The sequence below is a fragment of the Micropterus dolomieu genome, linkage group LG17, assembly GCF_021292245.1.
Source record: "Micropterus dolomieu isolate WLL.071019.BEF.003 ecotype Adirondacks linkage group LG17, ASM2129224v1, whole genome shotgun sequence".
In the NCBI taxonomy this organism is placed as follows: domain Eukaryota; kingdom Metazoa; phylum Chordata; class Actinopteri; order Centrarchiformes; family Centrarchidae; genus Micropterus; species Micropterus dolomieu.
Genome location: NC_060166.1, coordinates 28,714,485 through 28,740,615, shown reverse-complemented (window position 1 = coordinate 28,740,615; position 26,131 = coordinate 28,714,485). Strand labels below are relative to the sequence as shown.

At 38.5% G+C, this 26,131-nt stretch overlaps 3 protein-coding genes and 1 long non-coding RNA gene across 11 annotated transcripts; 2 read left to right on the top strand and 2 right to left on the bottom strand.

Moving 5' to 3' along the window:
• The first annotated feature begins 322 nt into the window (after positions 1-322).
• Positions 323-8,292, top strand: LOC123986038 (mitochondrial uncoupling protein 2-like). 4 transcript variants are annotated; one of them, XM_046074093.1, is made up of 7 exons: positions 323-473; positions 3,462-3,550; positions 4,060-4,267; positions 5,620-5,823; positions 6,795-6,896; positions 7,288-7,468; positions 7,547-8,292. In XM_046074093.1, the coding sequence occupies exons 1-7, from the start codon at positions 338-340 to the stop codon at positions 7,659-7,661; spliced, it is 1,035 nt and encodes a 344-aa protein (XP_045930049.1). In that variant the 5' UTR covers positions 323-337; the 3' UTR covers positions 7,662-8,292. The 4 variants fall into 4 exon arrangements, with proteins under 4 accessions (XP_045930049.1, XP_045930053.1, XP_045930050.1 ...); XM_046074097.1 differs by lacking the exon at positions 323-473 and adding an exon at positions 2,986-3,120; XM_046074096.1 differs by lacking the exon at positions 323-473 and adding an exon at positions 3,031-3,330.
• Positions 8,293-10,757: 2,465 nt separating this feature from the next.
• On the bottom strand, positions 10,758-14,433 carry LOC123986039 (vacuolar protein sorting-associated protein 37D-like). Of its 5 annotated transcripts, XM_046074098.1 has the most exons (5): positions 14,172-14,433; positions 12,397-12,546; positions 12,016-12,187; positions 11,845-11,918; positions 10,758-11,423 (listed from the first exon to the last, which is right to left on the bottom strand). In XM_046074098.1, exons 2-5 carry the CDS (start codon positions 12,505-12,507, stop codon positions 10,968-10,970), a joined length of 813 nt encoding a protein of 270 aa, XP_045930054.1. In that variant the 5' UTR covers positions 12,508-12,546; positions 14,172-14,433; the 3' UTR covers positions 10,758-10,967. The 5 variants fall into 5 exon arrangements, with proteins under 5 accessions (XP_045930054.1, XP_045930058.1, XP_045930057.1 ...); XM_046074102.1 differs by lacking the exon at positions 14,172-14,433 and having other exon boundaries at positions 10,758-11,443; positions 11,845-11,915; positions 12,397-12,770; XM_046074101.1 differs by lacking the exon at positions 14,172-14,433 and having other exon boundaries at positions 10,758-11,443; positions 12,397-12,739.
• Positions 13,678-24,433, top strand: camkk1b (calcium/calmodulin-dependent protein kinase kinase 1, alpha b). The gene is made up of 16 exons (XM_046074103.1): positions 13,678-15,938; positions 16,043-16,090; positions 16,179-16,232; positions 16,319-16,370; positions 16,486-16,619; positions 17,146-17,182; positions 17,280-17,301; positions 17,434-17,522; positions 17,789-17,988; positions 18,177-18,230; positions 18,313-18,386; positions 18,887-18,974; positions 19,085-19,213; positions 19,672-19,775; positions 23,549-23,599; positions 23,965-24,433. Exons 1-16 carry the CDS (start codon positions 15,702-15,704, stop codon positions 24,044-24,046), a joined length of 1,455 nt encoding a protein of 484 aa, XP_045930059.1. The 5' UTR covers positions 13,678-15,701; the 3' UTR covers positions 24,047-24,433.
• On the bottom strand, positions 19,551-23,822 carry LOC123986041. The gene is made up of 2 exons (XR_006828786.1): positions 23,529-23,822; positions 19,551-19,843 (listed from the first exon to the last, which is right to left on the bottom strand). It is a non-coding gene; the product is annotated as an uncharacterized LOC123986041 (long non-coding RNA).
• Positions 24,434-26,131: the final 1,698 nt, after the last annotated feature.

Below are 26,131 nucleotides of genomic sequence, written 5' to 3'. Positions count from 1 at the left end.
CAGCTGGATCAGAGCCAAAGTAGCGCATTTTAAAATGAATTTAACCCTAACAAAACTACGGATCGATCCGAACCGTGTGTTTTGTGAGAAGTTGCATCATTATTGAAGTAGATCCCTCTGGAGGGACACATGGTCGGGGCTACTTTTGTATGAATTGCCGCATCAGTGTGGAGTGGCATGGAGCCTGTAGCGCTGCTGAGGTGTTATGGAAGCCCAGGTTGTTTTGATAGCGGCCTTCAGCTCGTCTATATTGTTGGTCTGGTGTCTCATTTTCCTCTTGAATACCCCACAGATTATCTATGGGGTTCAGGTCAGGCAAGTTGGCTGGTCACACACAATGTCATATTCAGCAAACCAGTCTAGTCATTTTGGCAGTGTGGGCAGGTGCCGAGTCGAGCTGGAAAAGGAAATCAGCATCTCCATAGAGCTTGGACCACTGCGCAACGGTGCAGTTATTTTTCTCCTTAGCCCAGGTAAGACGCTTCTGACGTCTCAGGTTCAGGAGAGGCATAACGATAGGAGTGTGACACTTGTAGCTCATTTCCTGGACATGTCTTTGCCTGGTGGCTGTTGATGCAAGTTCATGCATCGGCTTTTCTTGACAATCGCCTCAAGGCTGCAGTCATCCCAGTTGCTTGTGCACCTTTTCCTACCACACAAACCTTCCAGTCAACTTTTGATGAATTGATACAGTACTCTGCAAACAGCCAGCCCTTTCAGCAATGACCATCTGTGGCTTACCTTCCTTGTGGAGGGTGTCAGTGAGTGTCTTCTGGACAACTGTCAAGTCAGAAGTCTTCCCCATGATGATTGTTGTTGTGTGTACTTAACCCAACAAAGAGGTTTCCATGAGCTGTAAGCTATAATAATCAAAATTTAAAAAAAATAAATGAATCTGGAATAATATGAAAGTTTTACTTTTTGAATAGAATGATTTAGAGAATCATTTTTATCAAATTTTATCAGATGCACATGTATTAGGTTTCAAAATGCTGACTTTAATGTAGTAATTTGTAAGTATAGCCTATTTAGAGTGTTGCAGGCTCACTGCAGAATGATAGGCCTACTGTACATCAGTGCATGTTAATCCTTTTCTATGTTTGTCTGGTTATGTGTGAGTTTGCATGCTCTACTATCCTGATTTGGATCAAATTCCAGATACAATGTTTACATGGGACATCAAAAACCTGGTTATACATGTCCCTGTTTACATAACTAACATTTTCCAGGTTTCTTATCTGTGTGCAGTTGAGTTATGAATTATTCTCATAATCTCAGCCAATATATTCTGTACCTGCAGAGAATGCTCAGAAACCAGGATAAGGTGTTTACATTCAACAGTATCCTGGTTTCTGTCAGAGTCATCTAATTTTCTAAATCCAGGATATGGCCTTATACAGGTTTCTGAAGCCAGGATGTGGTGTACAGGCATACTCCAAAAACCCAATCATAACCAGGATATTTGTGCACATGTAAATACATTGACTGTATGTAAATGAATTTGGTTAATAGAAGAGAACAAAAGGTCTGCATGGATGGTGTGCTGTGTTTTTGTGTGTCTTGTGATATGTGCCGTAGCGATTTTGTAATCCCATTTTGACACCAAGGAATGAGAGAAAAATCTCAGTAGTGTCACACTCCTAAATGTTCAAATCAAGGTACACAACAAGACAAACTTTGTTTGTAATATGTACACCGATGGGAAGCTGTTCTCTTTCTTTAGACCTTGGCTGGTCCTCCACCTCTGGTTATCTTACACTCCTTTGATCTCAAGTCAAAGAGCTCATTCAAAAGCAAACTGGGCACCAATGCCATAATTAACCGGTCCAAGGTTGATTTAGTCAGCGGCTACATTGTACAGGATTGAGCATGATTAAATATAAGGGAAGTTATGATGATTACATCAGTCAAAGTTTAGGGGCCACTGTGACTTGGCTGAGCTTATGTTAGCTTGGAGAAGGTGGAAAAATGACGACTTAAACAGCCATGCTGGAAATGGTATTTCCACAATAGTACTACGAACACATCAACATTATCAAGCTGGCTGTACGGCTACTGTCTTATCATGCATGAGTAAAACAGAAGTCCCACATTAAGCCTGACAAAAACAGGAGCTCAGCAGCAAGCATCCATTCACAGGAGGCCATTCTTATGTAGGCAGCACAGTATCTTACAATCTTAAAGGCACAATTTCGGCTGTTACAATATACACATAATTTTTGAGAGACGACTTCCATAAAGTTAGGGTGGATTGTCCAGGTCAGTCTCTCTTTAGTGGGCTCATTCATAGTGTTATTTACACATGTCCCCACTACATTTTGAAATGATGATGAAATTAATGAATTTGAAAGCATTTCTGAAAAAAAAAATCTGAAAAAAAGATTGCACAAAGAAATGTTAACCAAAAAATTAAAATGCTTTGACATAGGTTAGGCTAATTAGCACAACAAGAAAACATGAAATGCAATTTAAATATAGAAGAAACAAATGTGCATTGTCCAAAAACGTAACTTTAAGAAAAAACAAGCTGCAGATTACTTATATTTTTATAGTTATGAGTGGTCGCCTGCCAGCTGATTTTTTCCCCTTTATATAAATAAAGACATTTCTTTCAGACCGTAAATTGGCGCAGAAAATGTCTCTATGTTGCAGCAAATGAATGCTCCACTTTTCTGCAGGGGGACCCCCAGACCCCCTCTCATATATTTGTGCATTTCCCGTTTCTTCAAAATAGTATTAAAAATCTCCTCGTCTTATCCATCATCATATCTCGTGACTCAAGTGTATCATCACACCCCTAATCTGAGCCCTTATGTCCCCACCACTTTTCAACACAAAGTGTCGACCCGGGGCTCATCACTGCACCCTGAGACAAAAAACACCCAGTGGTACAAAAGCAGGTGAATCATGAACCAAAACAGACTCCTGTTGAGCAATTTATTGTGTCTCGTTTTCATGCAGGGCGGTGCAGCTGCAGTTCCGTTTCATTAGCCAATAGTTGTGCAGGAGAGGCCGGACTCAATGAGCACCGCGGCTTCAGTCTAGCAGCAATGTGGCTTTGTATTCCGGTCTGGTGTTTGTGTTGCTGTGCGGTTATTTGAGGAACCCGGCTGTTATAGTGTCAGTGTTTTTCTCTTCTTCTTCTATTTTTTGTGGCATGATATTTAGTAGTTTTTTTGTGGCTAATGGCACAACAAGAGGACTTGCCTTTCAAAAGAAAAAACTTTTCGATACCTGAAACTTGACATTGACTGCAGTGGCGTTCACCTCGATCTGACTCTGGCATGAAGGGACATAATGAGTTGCCTGCTTAAATATTTACATTCGAGGGTATAATCCTTTAATGTGGATACTGAACCAGCTGCCTTTTCTGTTTCTGATTTATGGGTTTTGACTTTGTTGGACCCTGTGACCATCATTGATCATGGTTGGTGATAAACCTGCAGATCTTGTCCCAACAGTCGCTGTCAAGATCTTTTCAGCTGGAGCAGCTGGCTGTGTGGCCGACCTGGTCACTTTCCCCCTGGACACAGCCAAAGTCAGACTGCAGGTGAGGATCATCTACTGTACATAAAGTCAGTGAGGATGCTGATGTCACTGATGTAATTTCCTTTTGGTCTAAATGGTGTTGAAAGGACTTTACACAATATAATTTTGGTAGACAGCTTAGATTTTAATACAATTTAATAATTACATTTTACAGCGACTTTTGGCCTAAAAACAACCAAATGTTAAAATAATGATCAGAATCAGCCTTTAAAAACTCACCATGTGTAATTTTTGTACAATGTAAATGTCTCCTCGGGTCCAAATTCCATGTCCTAAATGTCCTCAATCATATAGCCCACACCCCTGCTTGAACTTGGACGAGTGCATGTTTCTACATGTCAAACCAGAAATGTAGCACTTGTAACAAATGAAAATGAAACCATAGTCATGTAATGTTTTTTATAAGAGACTGATTTGGTTATTATAGCAATGTTCTCCCACTAGACTATTGAGAATCTTAGTTCATGGCCACAACATCATCAGTGACCTGTTGTTTTTTGTGTTTCTTAGATTCAAGGGGAATCCAAGTCCTCACTGGAAGGCCAGAGGATGAAATACAGTGGTGTGTTTGGCACCCTCTTTACCATGGTGAAGACTGAGGGCCCAAGGAGTCTGTACAGTGGGCTGGTGGCAGGGCTGCAGAGACAGATGAGCTTCGCCTCAATCCGCATTGGCTTGTATGACACCATGAAGCAGCTCTACTCCAGCGGTTCAGACAGTATGTGTCAAAGTGTTTCTGCAGACAGTCGAGCACTGCAGGGACTGAAACCTTTAATTTATTCATCTTCCCGTACAGTTCATATTCTAGCTTGTTTTCCAACAGCAGATATTGTGCAAGTCATTGAACATTTTAAATTATTTTTTAAAAATATTACTATTATTATATTAAATTACTAGGGCTTCAAATAACAGTTCTTTTTATTATTGATGAATCTGCAGATTATTTTCTCAATAAATCAATAAATTTTTTTGTAAAACATATAAATATATTCAATTCTATGATGTAAGACAAGGAGTTAAAGCTAATTTTCCCATTTGAGAAGCTGGAATCAGAGAATGTTTGGCATTTTTGCTTGAAAAGGTGACTTTAACAATTAACTGATTATCATAATAGTTGTTGATTAATTTTCTGTTGATTAATCAAGTAATTGTTGCAGCTCCAGTCATTAGCTATTGTGACCTGCAGTGGAAAACATAAAACAATAATGTTTGAGTGCCTGGATAGTCTGTGGCACACTGGGTCATCATAATATCTTGAATATTGTAAAACCTATTTGAATAAGAATAAATCATAAAATAGATAAACCAGTTTAAGTCTAATTATAGTGAGGTTAATGAGGGAGAGTTATGAGACTGTTGTCAGAAAATATTTATATCGTTGGATAAATAAAAGAATCCGGATCATAAAACTGCAAAACATTTTCAGTGCCCAGATGTTTGTGCTCAAAATACAAATGTCAAGGTTAACAGAAAACTAGCCCCAGGATGTTTGGCACAGGGCAGATTCCTCTTTCCGGGAACACATTTTAGCATATGAGACTTTCGGCAGACCAGTTTTCATCCAGTGCAGTTAGCTAGTGTAACCAGTTTACCAAGTAGACTGGTTTGCTTTTGAGTGCGGTTTGTGTCTACAAAGATAACAATGTGCTTGCGTCCTGCTGCAGTCTTACACCTTTCACGCTGGAGTTGTTTAACATGACAAAAATTAAAACATTACACAGTATATACACACTGTGTGTGTGTGTGTGTGTGTATGTGTGTGTATATATATATATATGATATGATATATAATGCAAAAAATGCTTAAAACTAAGCTTCAGATTTGAGGGAAATCTCTGATGCAGCATGTTGTTATTGCTTGTTAATTGCTTGACAGTAAAATATTTTATTGACAGGCAGATATTTGGGCAACTCCACAGCCATTTTTCTACTGTTGTGTCTACTTAATTCCAATTGTTAATCACTGTCATTATCAATGAAACTGGACCCCTGTTCAGTTGCTAATTACTGTGTTGACTTGCCTGTGGCATCAGAGGAAAAGAAGTGTCTGTTATGCATTGCGTGTCACAGGTGCAGGAATCGGGACTCGTCTGCTGGCAGGCTGCACCACAGGGGCGATGGCGGTGGCCCTCGCTCAGCCCACTGATGTGGTAAAAGTCAGGTTCCAGGCTCAGGTCCGCCTCCCTGAGAGCGGCTCTGTGATGAGGTACAGCAGCACAATTGATGCCTACAAGACCATTGCCAGGAATGAGGGTGTTAAAGGGCTCTGGAAAGGTAAATAAAAATGGAAAAATAAATACTGACATATCTAATTTTACTGTACGACAGGTGCTACTATTCCAAAGTCAGTAATAATCTCTAAATGGTAAGCAGCTGTGTACAAGTACATTTTAGAAATTAAGCCATGACTTACTTGGCTTTACTTATTTTTATTAAATGTACAATTTAAATATGTTAATAATACCCATTCTTAAAGGGGAACTTACACATCAAAGTCTGATCGCCGGTCTTGCAGAGTACTACTTCTTTATGTGACTAAATTGTTAAAAAGCGATAAATTGCCTCAAGTGATGTCACTTGAATCAGCAATGGTTGGGGCTGAAGACTACAAGTAGGAGTGTGGAGTCAGAGAGAATTGAGGTTACAAGATTTCAGTATCCCGCTCCTCATTTCTGACTGAGGTTCGAGGGTACATTAGCTGCTACTATCATAACAGCTGAATCTCCGACCTAAAGCAGTAGGCAGTTTGTCTCAGAAGCATGTTTTGTCATATTAGTTGAAATTCCCTTTATATCCCTACAGCATTCAATAAATCAAATCCTCTGACACTAAAATGAACAAAAATCTGGTAACTCTGGCTGTCACAGAACTGTAGCCTAATAAGCATAGCCTACCTGTCTGTCTACCTACCTGTCTATCTCTACCACACAGGAGGGAGGCCTGACTGGAGGTGACGGGATTATTTTTCAGTTGGATGCTTTCAAAATCTAGCTGTCTCTTACTAGTTTCTCCAATTGCTTGACTTAGTTTTAACTGTGGGTAGTTAGAGCTGCATTGTGGGTAATTTAGGCACTAGATTTTGACAATAGAGAAGTACATAAATCAGTACATAGAATAAAAAAAATTATATCTCTGATTTTGCTGCATCAATTTTGATTGACTCACAATGGTCTATCTTATGTTTCAGGAGTGCAGTGCCAAATCAGTGGAGTTCTTCAGGTTGAATTTTATTGTTGTCTTTTCAGGTGTACTGCCAAATATAACTCGTAATGCCGTCGTAAACTGCTCCGAGCTGGTGACCTATGACATCATCAAAGAGTTCATCCTGAAGTACGACCTGATGACAGGCAAGTGCAAACACCTCACATATAAGTCAACATTGTCTTCTTTGTGGTCTTTATACACTGAACAAAATTATAAACACAACACTTGCTTCCATTCATCACGAGCTGAACTCAAAGATCTAAGACTTTCTCTATGTACACAAAAGGCCTATTTCTCTAAAATATTGTTCACAAATCTTTCAAAATCTGTGTTAGTGAGCACTTCTCCTAAAATGTGCAGTTCCATCACACAACACAATGCCACAGATGTATCTGACAGAAATAGGCCTTATGTGTACATAGAGAAAGTCTTAGATCTTTGAGTTCAGCTCATGATGAATGGAGGCAAAAATAAGTGTTGCATTTATAATTTTGTTCAGTATAATAACCAAAGCAAATGTTTTATTTCCAACAGACAACATGCCGTGTCACTTCACAGCAGCCTTCGCAGCAGGTTTCTGCACCACCATCGTAGCATCTCCAGTGGATGTGGTAAAAACGCGCTTCATGAATTCAGTGCCTGGACAGTACAGCGGTGCTACTAACTGTGCCTTAACCATGCTGATTAAAGAGGGGTCCACATCTTTCTATAAAGGGTATGTAGTCTAGTTAGCTTATAAGTAAGCATGTCAGAATCACTAAAACGAAAATCACATTTCTGATTCTTTCTACAGATTTATCCCCTCGTTTCTTCGTCTGGGTTCCTGGAACATTGTGATGTTTGTGAGCTACGAGCAGATTAAGAGAGCTGTGATAGGATGTCAGCAGTTCTGGGAGTCTCCGCTCTGACCTGTTTAACAGCTGGTTTGGTCCCAGAGTGGTGTTACTGGTGTGGCAAAGCCAACTGTCTGTCAACTGTGTGGTTATACCTGCTGCTGGGCCAGATTTTTCTTCCTCAGGGATTAAACTGCATGTGCATCTTATTAAAGAGGCGTCACTCAAAAGAAAAACAGTAGGGATGATTAATGTAGAATTTTTGCTGATGTACGCACAGAAGGCCTTTTTCAGGACATTTTGACATGTCACAGTAAGAAAATCACAGGTGTAAACAGTAAAATTGGTGGCTGAATTCCATTTGGCTGCTGCAGTTTCAGGCTCCTGGTATTGAACAGGGCCATTGTTAATTTTATTATTGCTTTTCTTACTATGACATGTCAAAATATCTGTCTCAAAAAGGCCTATTTACCAAGTAAAATCTTGTGTGGATGGGGATGTGAGTTATTTACAGGGCCGTTGTAAAGCACAGTAACTTATTGGCTTTGTAGATTTTTTTAGTGTCTTGGTTGGGTTTTATATTTCATGTCAGGTTTCAGGTGAATCTCCTCTTTTTTGATCATGTGAAAAAATGCAGTCCTTCACATGAATTTTTAGGTTGCAATTAACTCACTTTCAAATGTCAGAATAAATTGTGAAAAATGTCTATCCCCATTTCATCAGATCTCTTGTTTGGTCTGACTAACACTCCTATGACTGGGGAACTATTTCTTTCTGTCAGTCTTATCCAAGGGGGTAAGCCAAAGATCGGACAGTGAAGCCAACCAAAGCCTGCATGGAGGGATCCATGTAGGCCCAAAAATGACATCAAAACCTTGTGACACCCTGTTGCACATGAGAGATGTAACCATATTGCTTGGATTATAAACTCTTGGCAACCTAAAAATAATATTCGGTGATCAGTGCCCCCGTAGGTGGGCTGATTAATCAGTGACGATCCGAGTCAGACAAACACACTGAGCCATGAAACTTTTTGTTGGCGCATTTATACAGCTACCAGAATTACAGTGTTTCTGCAGTTGTTCTACGTCATTAAACCACGGTTATGCTGCGCGATCATGCGCAGTAGACACTGGTGCCAAGAGGAAGTGGCCCTCTAGTAGTATTTTATTGGTCCAAAACTGGCTTCACTGCTCTCCATTCAAATCAGCGGGGTGGCTTCGTCCAGTAATATACTGTCTATGGTTTTATCTTTTCAGCTAGTAATGAACCAAAGTCATATACACTATGCTGCCAAAGTTTTAAGATATTGGAAAGTCTATATAATATGTAATAATAAGTGTATTTGTGATAATAAAAGCAGGAAACTGGAACCACATCCACAAAACATAATCCATAAAGTACTGCAGTATGAATGCGCTAATAATATTTTTTTCGTCTAAAGCCTGTTTAAAAGGACATAATTAAAAACAAAACAACAAAAAACAAGTTCAACCAACATTAACCCACATTTATTACAACGAACACAAGAGTCACTCCATACCTGCTCTACTACCAGATGCAGTTATATATACCATATAATCATCTTTACATGAGACCATTCAGAGGAACATTGTGAAGATAAATAACACCCCCTAGCTGTGAGATACAACTCAATACTGAAAGCCAATGAAATGCTGTTTGGACGTGACTCAGCTGTGTTTACAATAAGAGTATTTTTTTAATATGTCTTCCATATTTTTGGAATATGATCCAGTGTGGCTTCTCATAGCATATCAGATACTACAGTGGCTTTATTGTGGCATTTTTAATAATTACTATCATTTGGAAGCCATTTGAAATCCAAATAATGTCCACAAGCTCATGGTCTCCATATGTTTCTTTGCCAAAATAACTAGGTTCTCCATCAAACAATGCAGAGACACAGAGGTGAAAAGCACAAAACAATCAGCTGACAGACAAGAAAATTGCCCAATTTGAGTCTTGTGGGACAAAAGAGGCTGCTGACAAAGATGTAACTGAAGTCTGTGGTGTAACAAAAGCCTTTGAACGTGCTCCACCTTGCTACTCATCTCCTGTAGTGCCAGTGAGGTTTCCCCATGGTTGAATTAGTATGGCGTGCTCTGCTGGGCCATATCATACTCTGGCTAACCCTCATGAGTGTTTAAGCAAGTTGATTACAACATTAGCCCTTGCCTTTTATGCCTTTTATGAAAAGATGTAAATATTAGGATGAACAGGGGTAACTGTGAGCTGAAAGTAAATAAAGTGTTGTTTGTGGTCCTTTGCTGACCTTGGCAGGAGTCTCTGCACAGAAACAATCGACGATATCAAGTGTCGGTGAGCAGTTCAAGTTCACTGAACTGCTTCTGTTGATTTGTTTTATGACTCAAGGAAACACAAATATGTTCTCACCAGACATGATGACACTTTTCAGCTGTTTAAAATTGGTGCAGTTTTCCCACTTGCGTATGTTTCTTGAATATCCAGTAAGTGGGGTTTAATTGAGTATGCAATAACTGATCAAAGTTTGTGACCTTTTAAAAAACTAAATCTCTGTTAGCAGCTCTTGATGATACACTTTGCATTGCTGATTCCATGTTATCTAGTATACTACTACAGCTAAGTGACCAAATGTACATTGTTCAGTCCTACTCTCAGTGTTACAGTAAATGACAGATATTTCTTTAATATACTAAATGTTACTTTATTCAGAACCTGTCTCATTTGGGAAATGTAGGAAATCACCAATGCCAAGTCGGCAAGACAAGCAAATAGGCCATAGATTTTCTGTGTATTTCATCAGAATTGGTGCTGGAGTGGTTTGAACTTCAAATTATTATTACATTATGAAAGTTAAAGGGTGTTCTGAAACTTTTGTCTTTTCAGGGGTTTTGTAGAGTTCTTGCTCCTCAGGACTATATTACCTGACTTGCCAAAACATTCTAAAAAGGTTGGCAGGTTTATGTAAATCTAATATAAATCATTACGTGTATGTCTAAAGCTCTCAGTGTGTTCTTTCTCATAGCTTAAGGCGGCTATAAAAATAAGAATTGGTGTCTGATTTTACTTCCTCTATATCTAATATATCCACCTAAATGTTGGTACCAAAACAGTACATTGTTTGAGATGTACAAATATGTTTCTGTGCTCTACAAAATATGCCAAACGTCTCTCTCCATCAGTGTTTATTAATGTTGTCTTAAAACAAACAGCCTAAATAAAACAGTAAAGTGGCAACTTAGATCAGCATCAGCAGAAGCATTTAATGCCAATTTTTGTTACTGTGTAGTTTTCAATATTTAAAGCAGTGGAAACTTTCCCCCCCACTGGGTTAACCTTCATTAAATGAAAAACATGTATCTGAGACTGGAGTAGACTTCATTGTGGTGCTTGTTGATGCCTGCTGTGTTGCACCTTCAGTGGCTGAAGACGGACGGGTCTTCCTGGCCATTTGGGGCTTCGTCCATGCACTCTTGCAAGCAGGGACTCATTGTAATCATGACGAAATGGCAAATGCTGTAGACAATGGACAGTGTTTGCATGGGTGCCAAAGGGCAGCAGGAACGTAGGGTGGCAGCAGGTAGGTAAGATGACAGCTGTGGTTAGGCTGCAGACTGGGAGGCATGTGTTACGGATCTGCTCAGGAAAACCTGCTGAGAAATGCTGAGTTTCGGGGTTTATCTCACTGATCCTTTGTGTTGATCTGAGTTCTGTAATTTCCTGGAGTTTCTTCACCAGGACTAACCTGATGTGTTGGAGTTTTTGCAGGGTGAGAAAGGAATCCAAGAAATCTGCCACCGGTGTTTTCCCCTCCGCAAACCTCTGAAACAGCAGCTGTTGGGAGAAATATCCCACTATTTGCAAACACACACACAATGGATGTTGTGTTACACCAGATTAGACATCCCCTTTGTTCTACAACAGCATGCATTTTAATTGGCTTTCTTAAATGTTCAAAAACTACAAATACAAGTATTATCTATCTGCTTTTCTCCAGATATTTGTTCTTGTTCACCACTTAAATACTGTTTTGCCAAAGGCTGTATGAAAAAAAAATACTTGCAGGGTTATTTGCTTCAGATCTTTTAGATGTATTACAACCAGATCAGTTGTTAAGCACTATCTCATTATCTAATGTTTATTAAAGCAAATTATTAACAATATAGTGTTTTATTTTAACACTCTTTATAAAAGGAAATATGTCAAAGGCTGATATATGATATATGAAATCAAACTAAAATAAATGAATACTTACCTCACACTCCTCCTCTGCACGATTTATCTTCTTCAGGAGGCACTGCTGATAATAATGGACACTGTGCTTTCCTACTACAAAACATAACAATAAAAATCAGCAAATGTAGGAAATGGCAATGCAGATACATAAGGTAGCCAGATTAAATACAGAATACATTTCAAAACTTACCAAGTTGTTCTTGTTTGGCCTGGATGATGCTTCTAAGTTTTTCCAGTTCCTTGTACTTCATTGCAAGTAGCAACTTAGCGTCTCTAAATTGAGTTTTTTGAGAAAGACTGATTTTTGCCATTTTTTGATTTGAAAGCAGCCTCTTCTCTGCAGCCCTCTGCAGCCCCTGGAACTGCAAATTACCACATATCATTCAAGAAGCAGTGAATCCAGAGAGAGTTTTGTTTGCTAGAAGAAGAATAAGTAATGTCATCAACGTAATATATGCAAACATTGTTTTTCTCTTTCAAAAATGAATTTAAATGGACCATCACTTAGTGAGCAATCTGACTTAGCTTATATAGGCTATTTATTTTTTAATTCCCACTGTCAGATACTCACCTTCTCACTACACCTGATGATATGATTTATTTTGTCTTCATCTTGCAGCAGGTTTCGCAGCTCCCTGGTTCTCAGAGCACCAAAATGCACCGACAGAGACATGACGGCCATTCACAAAAAAGTTTGGTACCTGTTTGTTCCCGGTGCTTCCTGCTGGGGCGCAATGTGAGCTGTTAATGCAGCATTCAGGGACTGTCGGGAAAGTTACACGACTATAGGCTATGCATGGCAATACTGGGCTACTGTTAGGTTTCATGTTTATAGTGTATTTCTGGTAAGAAAATTAAGATGACGATATTCTGCAGCTATATTGATAAATGAATTCATATGAACGGTTTTTGCTTTTATAGCCTAATATACCTAACGGGCTAATTAGTAGGTAGGCTATCAATTAATGGCATTACCACAGTGCCATTGCCTGCAGTCGTACGACCATGACAGTTTGGTCACATGTTACCTAGACTTTAATGTTCAGAAATCCCAGGCAAATTGAAACCCTCATTTAATGGTAGGATTGTGGGAACAATAGTGTCTGCTGTAGCCTACAAGAGGACCTGCACAGTCTAGAAATAAGTGTGTGTAATTCCTTCTTGAATTGATCAATGAATGTCAATATATTGACCTACAAACTCATTTTTTTATTTGATTTTGATTCCCTCAGGTTAATTGTAAGTGTCATTCTCAGATAAAGTCAGAACAACAGGCGCCATTTTTACACATTTGAGTCAACTGAGGACAGAGGAGAACTTAGGCCTCCAGAAGTCCCCAAAATCTAACAGGGACTGTAAGACAGACTGTTGCTTTGTGTGTGTCTATGAAGATATCTTTCATGCAAGTTGTGTATGTATGTATTAGCTGTAAGCTGTAAGGTGTAACAGCAATGAACCTTACAACCTACTCCAAGAAAATGTTTAGTTGCATTTATAGGCTATGTTTTCTTTGAATTTTCAATAACTTATATATATCTTTTTTTCTTTCTTTCTCATATTCCTTATTACATAATGTTACATTTCACCCCATTGAAACTAACCCAGACTTTCGGGTGAATAGTAACGTTTAACTCCTTGTGTTTGAGACTAAACCATGCATTTTCTACAAGTAACACCATTTATAGCAGACACGTGCTTCTTACATTTTTTAACGCACTGGCTTAAAGGAGCCCCGAGATTCTGACTGAAATGTCAAAAATATTACAACCATCCACTATATATATATTTTTTGTACATCTTTAGCAGTTCTATTGTACTCCTGTCATGTTTTATATAGTCTTTATTTATTTTCTTTAAAAGCTTTTTTTTAAAATCAATGTGTTAAACAACTAAGAAAAGGTATGAAGCCAACATGAGGAAAGAAGTGAACCAATATTATTTATTTTTTCAGATTGAGTCTGTCAGTCCTGTTTCTTTTATATGTTATCAAAACAATTTAGTGTCATCATGTTTATTGACCTTTAAAAGTGATGTCATTCCTACTCTGCAGACAGAAACTTTCAAATTTCCATTTTACAGCTCTCAATCAGACCCATAAGCAGATTTTTAGTAGCCTTTAATTGCACATAATGCAGGAATCCAAGAGATGACATACATGCTGTCTGTTTATATATGAATAACATCTGCAATGCATTGTGAAATAGGCCTATTAAACATATGCGAGTACTACAGAGCATACCAATTATTATTATAGCCAATTGTAAAAGTACAAGCATGTATTCATGTTAATCATATCAGAATAATACATGAAATACAGTCATTAAATTAAAAAGAAAGAATACTGGCCATGTGTATCGCCATGTGTGTCTCCTGATGTCACCACGGCGTATTCTTCAGGTGACCACTGCCTCAGAATAACTCAGTTAATCCTTAAGACGAGCTCTACAGAGCTCACACCCTGCTCAGAGTCAGTGAAAGGCCTGCACTTAGACACAGAGGACTTCTCCCTTCTGAGAGCAGCAGGAGGACATGCAGATTAAGCACAACAGCCGTCAACACAGGACACCTCCTCTGTGTGAGTAAAGTAAACCATTTACCTCATTTTCTATCTTACACAGTATTTTATTTGTGTCATATGTTAAATGGGATTTAGATGTGTATAAGCCCTTTGCTACACACAGTAACTTTTGTTTATCATTTCTTATAAACATATTTAACTTTACATGTTGCAAAGGCATATATTTGTTTTTAAATGTGAGCACCTACTGTAGCAGTCTTGTGTGTTAAGTGTGTAAGTATTGTGATTTGACATGCCTGTTAAAGCCCTCTACCTTGTTACATAAGAAGCTTTTCAGTTCTCCGTACTGTATTTTAGGCAACAATGAGTCGCCCTAATAAGGAGTTGACTCTTATCTGCTGCTGCACTGTTGTCAGAGATATTATTATTATTATATTCATTCAAGGCAAAGTGATTAAAGCACTTCTGAAATGCATCTGTGAGTAAGCTTATACTATATTGCTGGCACATTTATTGCACTGTAATTAAAGTATTAAGTTCAAAAGGAGAAAGTCAATACTAGAATTTAAGAGAACGTTTGCCTTACCAGCTGTGGTTAATATGTTTCTACCAATTATCTACAAACTCATTATACTCTGCTCTGCAAACGACTCTCTACAAAGCATAATTTCTTTCCATTCATGCCAGTATGTTGTGAAGATCAACTTGCAGAGAGTTAAAACTTAACCCATCGAACTGAGAATGTTAAGTTAAATAATTTCCACACTCCTTTAAAATACTGGATTTGTCTGTTACATTTCTGTAATACAATTGAAGGCAGTGTTTTCGAAAACTGTTCAGTGTGGATGCATTCAGTGGAGCTAGACATCTACAATGTTGAGAGGCTGTTAAAAAGCTCTGCATCAACATGATGCAATAAGCTGATGTTCCGAAAAGGAACATTTGAATGTGGTTAGCTGCATTTTAAAGGTATTTTAAACACAGTACAGCTATTTTCATTTACTATGTCTAATGTTGTGCATCAAAATACCAAATTACTTGTATGTGACTTGGCAATAAACCTGATACTCAGGGTGAGTCCCAGTTTTGAGAGTGTGTATTTTGGAGTTTCCCCACAAGCATGTCAAGTGCTTGCATTACCACACGACAATAACGTGTGTTTGACCCAAAAACAGTCAGCTCAGTCATGGGCGTTTCAAGTCTTTGCAAACCCATACCGTGATGCCCTTGGTAATTTGGCAGTGTGTGTGATTTCACGTCTGTCCACTTCTGCACCTCTACACCTTTCAGCGCAGTGATGCATCCTCTGGTGCTTCTGCCGAGCCACCTCAGCTGTGCGTGAACCAGAACTAACCACCATGAGCTCCGACACGGTCTGCAGGGCAGAGCCGGACTCGGGGGACAACGGCGAGCTGGCAGACTTGGTGGCAGCCATGAACGTGGCCGCAAACCGCATGACCCCTCCTAATGGCTACAGGTCCGTTACTCCGAGGACCACAAACTCTCACAGGAAGATGTCGCTGCAGGAGAGGGGGAGCCGCATTTCCCGACAGCCCACCATCGAAACCAAACGTGTGTCCATTACAGGCGCCGATGTGAGGAGACTTGTGCTACAGAAATTAGTTGAATATTTTGACTTAATTCAACATGTTATTAATGAGATCCTTTACTGATTGCATTTTATTTTTATTTTCTACAGGACTGTGTCCAGCTCAACCAGTATAAATTGAATAAAGAGATTGGAAAGGTGATTACCATTACAGTAGCCTACATCCAATGAGCAAGGTGAAACAGAAGTGATGCATCTATAAAGCTTTTTTATTTTTACACCCTAGGGTTCTTATGGAGTGGTAAAACTAGCTTATAATGAAGATTCTGAACAGTACTATGTAAGTTTAAGCTCCTAAATTGCGCATTTATTATTAAAGTGTTTACATGTCAGTTTACTGTATACTGCTTTATCTCATTCATTTAGGCAATGAAAGTTGTTTCCAAGAAGAGGCTGATGAGGCTGTGTGGATTCCCGCGTGAGTGAAGATCTCCATCTCAAACAACATCTAAATATCTAGTGTTTTCACATTTTCCAATGTTCATCTGGGGCTGGTGCTGATATGTTTTTGTCTGTGTGTGTTATTATTCCAGGCCGCCTACCTCCTCAAGGGTCAAACTCACAGCAGGATGCGTTCCCTAAAGCCATGTTGCCTCTGGAGAGAGTGTACAAGGAGATTGCCATCCTGAAGAAGCTGGACCATCCAAATGTTGTTAAACTGGTGGAGGTCAGTCAGATGACTCACCTGCTGTGAAAGCTGGAGTTTGGCATGTTTGTGTAAGGATGTGGGGATGGGATTGTTGTGATAGATTAGTGTCAGTCTGTATGCAGCACAAAAGCAAAAGAATACAACCAAAGAGATGTTAAAAGAAAATGAATTAAAGCTCATGCACACCCCCACAGCTGTTTTTTATTATTAGCGTAGCTAATTATGCCTCTGCTCAGATTGCTGGTGGTGAAGCTTTACTGGGAATTACAAGTTGTCACCAAATTATATCAATAAGAATAATGAAGGGTACAGGTGGACAACAGGAGACAGACGCCAATCAAGCATAATCTGAACATGCCCAAACTGTCATGAGGGGAGGGCTAATCAGCCAAAATAAGTGAAGTCACCTGTGTGGGTGATGTAGAGTTATTAAAAATCCATCAAAGTACTATAATGATAATTCCTGTAGATTAAATAACTGGACTTATTTTATATTTGTGTGAAACAGTGCACAATATGAGACTGAATTTAATGCCTCTTGCAGGTGCTTGATGATCCTGCTGAAGATGGCCTTCATATGGGTACGGATTCATTCATCCCTTTTGCAGTGACTGAATTTAGCTACTTATGTGTCATTATAAAATGGAGGAGTCATTAAAATCAAAATTTGTCCTCAAGCCTTCGAATTGATGGAAAAAGGGTATGTTTGTGTTAATTTATGTAATGTGTCACATTCCCAAACTGTGGTAGTTTGCACATTTAAATTGGCCCATTAGGTAATTATAATATACTTTACCTTTACCTACCTTTCTCCTCTTCTCCTGTCGGTCAGCCCGGTGATGGAGGTGCCTACAGACGACCCTCTCACAGAGGAGCAGGCTCGCTTTTACTTCAGAGACGTCGTCCTGGGGATAGAGTACTGTATGTTAGGATTTAATAAATATTTAATGGAGAATCATAGCATTTAATATACTTATAACCATTTTTAAAGTTCCCATTACACATTGAGGCTTTTTCTGTGCAACTTTGGTGCCTTAAACATACAGAAAGTAATGACTTAGTAGTAAGTAATGACTCCTAATTTGTTTAAAAAGTAAATTGTGTTTGTCCTTTACATTGCAATGGTAGCTGGTATTTCTGTCAGCAGACAATCAGCATGACTTCTTTGCATTTTCTGCATTGTCCAGTGCACTACCACAAGATCATCCACAGGGACATCAAACCCTCCAACCTGCTACTTGGGGAGGACGGTCACGTCAAGATCGCAGACTTTGGTGTGAGCAACGAGTTCGAGGGGACAGACGCCCTCCTGTCGAGCACGGCGGGGACGCCGGCCTTCATGGCCCCCGAAATGATGACCGAACATGAGCAGAGCTTCAGCGGAAAGGTGAGACAAAACATGTTCTGGTGGTAAACTGGTAAACAGACAATGTAATCACTGAAGTACTTATGTTTTAGGTGTGACTTATCTTATATGTCTGTGCTTAATTGTAAGAAATGTTTTCCAACCATCTGCTGTGAGCTTCTCAGTAATGACTGGCCCTGAAAACTATTGGAATTCAATTTGTTTCCCAGGCGTTAGACGTGTGGGCGATGGGAGTCACACTGTACTGTTTTGTCTTTGGGAAGGTAAGAAAGTTCACAGCAAAATGCATGTAGAATAATAAGCCAGCAACATTTTAATGAATTAATTTTGTCTGTTCTGTTCCAGTGTCCTTTTTATGACGACTATATCGTCTCTCTGCACAGCAAGATCAAGAGCAAACCTGTGGAGTTTCCAGAGACGTGAGCAAACATTTAGATAAGCAGATAGCTGATAAAAACAATGACATTTATTTATTCTGGCTTTTTATATAACTGGATACAGCTACAACATAACATCAGTATCAGTTCAAGCCTTACACTTCGAAGATTTCGGTAATGAAAGAATTTCTCCAGATGACAGCAAGTGACTTTGCTTTTGATACAAATGAACAGTAGCAATCGGATTAAGTAAAGGTGTTACAGAAGATGTGAATATTACAGTATTCTTAAAAGATTAGCTTCTAGCTAATTTTTTTTTCATCAGAGAGAAAAGAGTGATTAAATAAGATCATATGTTAGTGGAAGACAGTTATACTGTAATATCATGCCTGTCGATATGAGCATCAGAGCAGTCTTGTTTCATTATTGTTCCCAAATGAATCAGACTCACATACCTTTTTTCACTGCAGACATTTTCGACTTGTCACAACAATGTTGATCTGGAAAAATGTCGATCTGTTAAACTGTGACTTTTTTCACAGGCCACTGATAAGCAATGAACTGAAGGAGCTTATTGAAAGTATGCTGGATAAAAACCCTGAAACAAGAATCACCGTCCCTGAAATGAAGGTGACTGGAAAAGTGACTACATCTAATTAATATATAAAAGACCATGTCTTTACTACCACATTGTGTTACCTACAATTGTGGTGTTTTTATATGCATGTGTGTTATTACAGCTCCATCCGTGGGTGACAGAGAATGGCTCCAATCCTCTTCCTCTGGAGGAGGAGCACTGCACGGCAGTCGAGGTCACTGAGGAGGAGGTGCAGAACAGCGTCAAACTCATCCCCAGCCTTTCCACTGTGGTGAGACGCACATCGCTCCCTCTCTGGTTACTATTTTACACTACCCACCATTCACAATTACAATACCTACTGCTGTTTTTGCATTTCACACATTTACCTGTTTCAGCTGGTTGCTTGTAGGCATTTTCTTAAAATCTCATTTCCTGCTGTAGTCATAAAGATGTAAAGTGCAATGTAATTTGCAGTGTATCTACAAAACTCAAATCTCAAGGTATGCAATGTATCAGCATAGTTTTGACAGGATGGATGGGTGAATGGGAGATGATTAAACAACCTATCCTAGTATTATAGTATTTGACACTATGAAGAGTAAACAGTTTACAACTTACCAGGAAGAGACATTAATGGAATTTTTAATGGCATATCATATAGAAAAATACAAGTGTATATTTTAGTGTTAATGGCAATATGGAAAAGGTTTGTATTTTCATTCAGACTCTCTCTGATGTCCACTTCAGATTCTGGTGAAGTCTATGCTGAGGAAGAGGTCTTTCAGTAATCCCTTTGAGTGTCAGGGCCGACGGGCGGAGAGGTCCATGTCTGCCCCTGGAGGTCTTCTTACGTAAGTAGCCTGCTCAGCAAATCCTTCATGCTCCGCTCTGCCGAACTGCCAGCTCTGCGATTAGGCCTCTAACAAAACAAAGCAGCGAGCAGATGCTTGAATAAAAATAGATCAGTCACTTACATACTTTATATGTGCAGTGTGTCTCACACATTTGAATATCTATACCATATACCATATCTAGACCATTAATCTTTGAATACTGGCTAGCTCTTCTAAACTGTATTTGTTTAGTTTTGGTCCTTAAATTAGCAGCACACTCTGGGCGATAAATGCATTTATCCTCTCCTGATAAACTAAATGGAAGCCCCTGTGGCAGCAGTAATGGCTGCACGTCTTTTGTTTTCCATTAACAAGCCAGTCCTGTCAGTTGGGGGCCTCTGGCACAGCTAAATACACCTTCATGTGAAGAGATGTGGAGCTGCAGCTATATCCTCCTCCTCACATGCCCAGGCACCACCATCAGTACTACAGCGCTGCACCCTCCCAAACAGTGAAATGACACATATGATATGTAAACGTTGAATTCTTAAAAAACACTTAAATATTAAAGAGTGGCTTAAAGAGAGCGGCTGTAATTAAAAGTAAATATTTCCCAATTTGAAAGGTGTAGTTTGGCTCTATAGTTGTCTTAAAGAAGAAGATCAAAATGTTTTAATTTGATCTTCTTGGAGGGATGATGTGGCATTGTGTTCCAGAGATTAAATATTACACTTTTCTGCCTGCAGTAATAAGGACAGTTCAATTTAGGGTTAGAATTTATATTTAAATCTGATCTCTGATCTGATTTTTATGAGGCTGTCCTGTGTGGAGAACCAAAGTGTTCAATATTAAATAAACAAGAATGAAATACTTAATCATGAATGAACACAGACAAAATATGTGATATAACCATGAAATGGCTAAATAATCTAATACATTTTTAAAACTAAGCTCATTATTATTATTTTTCATCTAGCTTCTATATACAGTAACAGAGTTTATTGCAGGAACATCCTGTCCCAAAACACTGCAGAAAAACTGGTCCACGCATTTATTACTTCCAGTTTTGACTATTGCAATTCTTTACTAGCAGGCAGCACAATTAAGTTTCTTAAGCCTCTCCAGCTGATCCAGAATGCAGCAGCATGTTTTTTGTCAAGAGTCAATATCAGAGAGCATATTTCTCCAGTTGTAGCTTCCTGCACTGGCTCCCTGTGAATAGATTTTAAAATTCTTCTACTTATCTACCAAGCCTTAAATGGCCTGGCACCATCATACCTTAAAGAACTCCTTATAGCTTACTGCCCCAACAGAGCACTCCGCTTTCAAAATACAGGGCTGCTTATGGTGCCTTATGTAACTAAGGTTAGAGGGGGAGCCAGAGCATTTAGTTATCAAGCGCCTCTACTATGGAGCCAGGTCCCAATTTGGGTTGGGGAATCGGACAACATCACCGCTTTTAAGGCTAGACTGAAGACTTTTCTGTTTAATAAAGCTTTTAGTTAGGGCAGGATTGAACAAACTTTAAATGATTTTAAAGTTTTTTAAAGCATTTTATTTTGCTGATTTTATTCTCATTGTATTTTATCATGTGTTTTTTTTACATGCATTCTGTATTTTATTTTATTTTCATTTTATTTAATTTCAATGCATTTTTTAAAGTATATTGGGACCATGTCTTTTGGTGATTTAGCACTTTAAATAAACTTGATTGATTTGTTTTCCCATTCCAGCAGGTGAAATGTCCAAGCAGAGCAGATCTAGTAATGTGATTGGTTTAGAGCAGCTAATCACATAACTTGCTCTGCTCTGTTTGTCTTAATTAACAGATACAAACTTTGTAACAAAACAAAGTTTGATGACTTAAAACATTTCGTTGGGAAAATTGAAAATATTGTGAAATCAAAAATGTTTGTTGTAAAGATGAGGATTGGAAAGAAAATCTGGCATAATTTAAAACAAGATGGATGAAATGTTTTAAATTTCAAAAACTCATTGCATATTCTCATTGGACACTTAAATATTAAATATTTTGTCTATTTATTTCATAATATATTATTTATATATTTAATGTTGAACACTTTGGGTCTACATATGTTCTCCAGCATAAACACAATAAACCAATCATTCATATGGGGCCACAATAATAAAAATGATTACAGGAAAAATTACATATTTCCTGATGGAAGCTTAAACTAATTGACACATTGGGAAATTGCCTTATTCACTTTCTTGCTGAGAGCTAGATAAGAAGATTTTTTTTTTTAGCTTAGTTTAGCATAAACGAGAAGGGTCCAGCTGCAGCCCGCAGACAAACCAGACAAACGTGACAGAAGTTGACGGAAGTTGAACTTCCATATATGGTTCGTCCCACAAGCCACCGCGCACAAAACGTGATGACATTTATCTCGGCCATTCGGCCCACGCAGAGCCGGTGTCAACGTACCAATCAGTGTACATTATGCTATAATTATATAATATTATTATAATATATTAATACTGTAAATATGTATTTATAATAGCGTAATGATAATAATAAAGCAATGTTTCAATTCATACTGTTGTTGTTGTATATTTTAGTTGTTCCAAAGTGATTTTAAGTTTCACAAACCAAGAATATTCTGTACATCACGAGTCAGAGGTATCTTGATGTAGGTTAAAACTTTACAACATTACTGAGAATTTAATGATAGAATAGCGTTACGAACATTGACACTCGTTCAGCGGTTGCTGTACATGTCTGCTGTGTTGGCTGCAGTGGTCTGTGTGACTGGACCGGACTGGACCTGGGGGAGCTAACCGGAGCTAGCTGGCTAACTATTCCTGACAGCCCCCCGAAGTCTATTACTCTAACCCTAACCATCACAGGGTGTGTGCCCAAAGTTATTGATTGTATGCATCAACTGGTTAACGTTAACCCTACAGTGGCGCACATCGGCCGCCAGCACATAGAGCTCTATTGTGTTGCTGTACAGCCTCCGCCAATGTTACTGCAGCTATATTGACACCATAGACTGTATATAAAAATTGACACCCGCCGGCACCATGGTCGGCACTTGTCAACTCCGACAACGTTTGAACACATTTTCGATTCGCCGTCAATTTTCGTCAGACTGCCGATATTCGACATCTTCACAGTTGATTTCTCGCCTCAAAACTTCTCAGAAGTGTATTTAAAGTTCTGTTGTTGGCCTCTAAAGAATAAAACGGTTAACATTAGGATGTATACTGTACGTGAGCCGAGATTAACCCTTACACGTCATCACGTTTTGTGTGCGGTGTCTTCTGGGACAAACCATGTTTGGAAGTTCAACTTCAGGTCTGCCGGCTGCAGCTGGATATACTTGAGGGAAACAGCTAACGTTAGCCTGACTTTGTCCAAAGGTAAGTCAGCCTACCTGTTGGCACCTCTAAAGCTCACTAACATGTTAGTGTAAAAGTGTCAAAACAATAATGTGTTTTTTAGTTTTTAACCCCCGTAAAACTTCTACACTCACATGAACTATAATGTGTTAATAGTGAGCTTTAGAGGTGCTGGTTGGTGGCTATACTTCGATGGAGGACGGCTAGCCTGTTTACAGTTTTTATGCTAAGCTAAGCTAATCGGCTACTGGCTTCATATTTATCTAGCTCTCTGCAAAAAAAAAGCACATATACTGTTTTTCCCCTAAATGTCTGACCTTTAAACTGCTACAGTACTGCTACAATAAAATCTGTGTTTATCATTAACTGTGTTGCAAACTAATAAGATTATAAATTCTGGCCTCTTACATTACATCTCCTTCTTTCAGTGGTTGTTGGGGCTCATTGGGGTCAACACCTCAGCCTCATCCTTCCTTGAGGTAAATTTTATAAAAGCATTTTGGTTGAGCTCATGCGCTTCATTCACAGCATAGCTCATCAGTTGTTTGTTCAACCTTTAAGAGGATTTAAGAGAGGCAAGACAACACAAAGCTCTCAGCAACAAGCTGTACCTTAAAATAAATGGACACACCCAGTTGTTGTTGGCTGGTATGTGTCCTTCTCTTGTGTCCTCTTGAGGTTGATGCGGGTAAAAGGTGATGAGCTGTGCTGTGGAGGACTTGTACTCTTACATTGACATTTTTAGTCTAGTGTCAACCCCTCTCCCTCCATCACTTTTCCTCCACATCATATGCAATCTCACTTAGTACCTTCAACAACATGATCGAGTGTTTGTCACCTGCAGGAAAGTCAGCAACGAGGGGAGCAGAGATGGAGAATTGGAGGACTTGTATGAAGACGATACATTTACCGAGAGTGCAGATTAAATTGACACCTGCATAAAGATTAAAAACAAAGAGCGTGAAGAAAATTATTTTTCTACCTTTTGTTTGTCTCTTTCCTATTTCTCTCCTAATTTTTGCTTTTGCTTCCTGCTTGCTGTGCTTACATGCTTAAAAATGTTTCTCACTCAAGTCCATAACACTGATAATTCTCTGATATATTGAATATTATAAACTTATGGATAGTGCATTAAATACTTGATTGTTTTCTGTTTTGTTCATGTTTAAATTACAGATGACATGACTAATGACTAATACTTCGTTCATGAATGTAACTTTGGATTGTTGTTAAAAATGTAAATATGCTCCATGAAGAAGATATTTTTACATTTTCCTACAGCTGTTGAAGATAATAAAAGGTCTAATTTTAAATAAAGACTTTGAGTGAATATTATACCAACCACCATAGCAGTTTTGTTGTGGTGAATGTGAAACATTAGATGGAAACCTTGTGACTTGTTTTCTCTTTGTTCCATCCATTGTTTGCGTCTGTGTTAATTCCCCATTCAACAAAGTCTTTATGCTTTTCTTTTTTGTATGCCTTTAAAGCTTCAGTGTGTAAGATTTAGTGGCATCTAATGGTGAGGGTTGTGAATTGCAACATTCTGTCCACTCTACCACTGCCACCTAACCTTTCAAAGAAGGTAGGACAGCTACAGTGTTTAACACAGCACAAAAGGGGTCTCTTCTGAGACAGCAGAGGGTGGCCAGTCAAAAAGTTAGGTTTCTTTAGGTATATTTATTAAGAAATTATATTTACTTAATTATTCAGTAAAACCAGATATTATTGCGACTTTGCCACTGACAGACAACATGGAAAATGTAAGCCAATAGTGTGAAACACTGTTTCTGCACCACAGTCCATTATAAACCACATATTAAATAAAGTTTATACAAACACTGACAAGGGAAACATTAATTCTCTCTGTGATTATGGACCCTCGCCAAAACTGCCCGCCAACAATAATATCTGGCCCACTGCCAGATTATGTTGCTTTAATAGCGGCAAAAAAATATAAATAAATAAATACTTTGATAGCTCTGCTTAAAAATAGATCTCAGTCATGACAGCAACAGTTACTCACATAATCACTTCCTCTTTAGTGGTTTTGACTACAAAATAAAAGCGCGAGAAAGCTTGTTTATTGCAATCTATTTTAAATTGTACTGAGCTTTTACTTTGAAAAACTCTGAACTACATTAAAAGAGTCCGCTTGACACACCTCTGAAAGAGTCCTGCACCTTAACAACTGAGCTAACCAAACAACATACCTCAGCGATGTAAAATTATGGCTTATATTCTCATCCATCATCATGAAGATATTGCTCTGATTAAAAACCTATTTGCAGACCCCTGCAGTATATTATTACTACTTCTTCTTTTTCTAATGTATATTCAACGTAGTGATGAGTGTCTGCACTGCCTGAATTCTACCAGAAGTAGAATAAGAAGAACTTAGTGACGAAACCATAGACTGTATATAGAAACGCAGCTACTGTAGAAACATGGTGATGCAACGTGGGTCCATGGAAGGGGAGACCCGCCGTTATGTAGATATAAATGGCTCATTCTAAGGTAATAAAAACATAATGGTTTATTATATAAGGTCTTCATACACCACTGAAAACATAATTATGGATCTTATATTGCATTTCTGTTGATAGATCCTCAGAAATATTACACACTGAACCTTTAAATGTTTAGCCATAATAACATTTAAGAAATGTCTTTATTGATATTTTAATTCATGCATAAATACACTCCACATTGCCATGTATTGTAGTCAGATATTTAAAGATGTTCTGCAGCCACACAGACAATCTGAAATCCCTTAACTCACTCTCAAACTATCAGCCTGTTTTTATTTTTAAAACCCCTTTCAGTATCAAGTGAACTTTGTTTTCCAGACCATTAGAGGGCAGCATTGTTTTGCAAGTAAAGCGATAAACCATAAACCAGGTGGAGTTTGAGCCCTTGTTATAATCACTAATTTAGCTGAGGCTTTTATATAAAGCCACTTACAATTGCTATACTGTATACATCAGAGTTTGCATGCTTCTGAAGCAACT

What these genes read in the sequence shown, in the direction of transcription:
- LOC123986038 (XM_046074093.1), top strand. Translation starts at nt 338, where the DNA reads ATGTCATATTCAGCAAACCAGTCTAGTCATTTTGGCAGTGTGGGCAGG. An exon ending in GAAGTACGACCTGATGACAG is followed by an intron (nt 6,897 to 7,287) that starts GCAAGTGCAAAC and finishes TATTTCCAACAG; the next exon opens with ACAACATGCCGTGTCACTTC. An exon ending in TCCACATCTTTCTATAAAGG is followed by an intron (nt 7,469 to 7,546) that starts GTATGTAGTCTA and finishes TTCTTTCTACAG; the next exon opens with ATTTATCCCCTCGTTTCTTC.
- LOC123986039 (XM_046074098.1), bottom strand. Translation starts at nt 12,507, where the DNA reads ATGGCCGTCATGTCTCTGTCGGTGCATTTTGGTGCTCTGAGAACCAGG. An exon ending in TCATCAGGTGTAGTGAGAAG is followed by an intron (nt 12,188 to 12,396) that starts GTGAGTATCTGA and finishes GGTAATTTGCAG; the next exon opens with TTCCAGGGGCTGCAGAGGGC. An exon ending in GGCCAAACAAGAACAACTTG is followed by an intron (nt 11,919 to 12,015) that starts GTAAGTTTTGAA and finishes TATGTTTTGTAG; the next exon opens with TAGGAAAGCACAGTGTCCAT.
- camkk1b (XM_046074103.1), top strand. Translation starts at nt 15,702, where the DNA reads ATGAGCTCCGACACGGTCTGCAGGGCAGAGCCGGACTCGGGGGACAAC. An exon ending in TGAATAAAGAGATTGGAAAG is followed by an intron (nt 16,091 to 16,178) that starts GTGATTACCATT and finishes TTTACACCCTAG; the next exon opens with GGTTCTTATGGAGTGGTAAA. An exon ending in AAGATTCTGAACAGTACTAT is followed by an intron (nt 16,233 to 16,318) that starts GTAAGTTTAAGC and finishes TCATTCATTTAG; the next exon opens with GCAATGAAAGTTGTTTCCAA.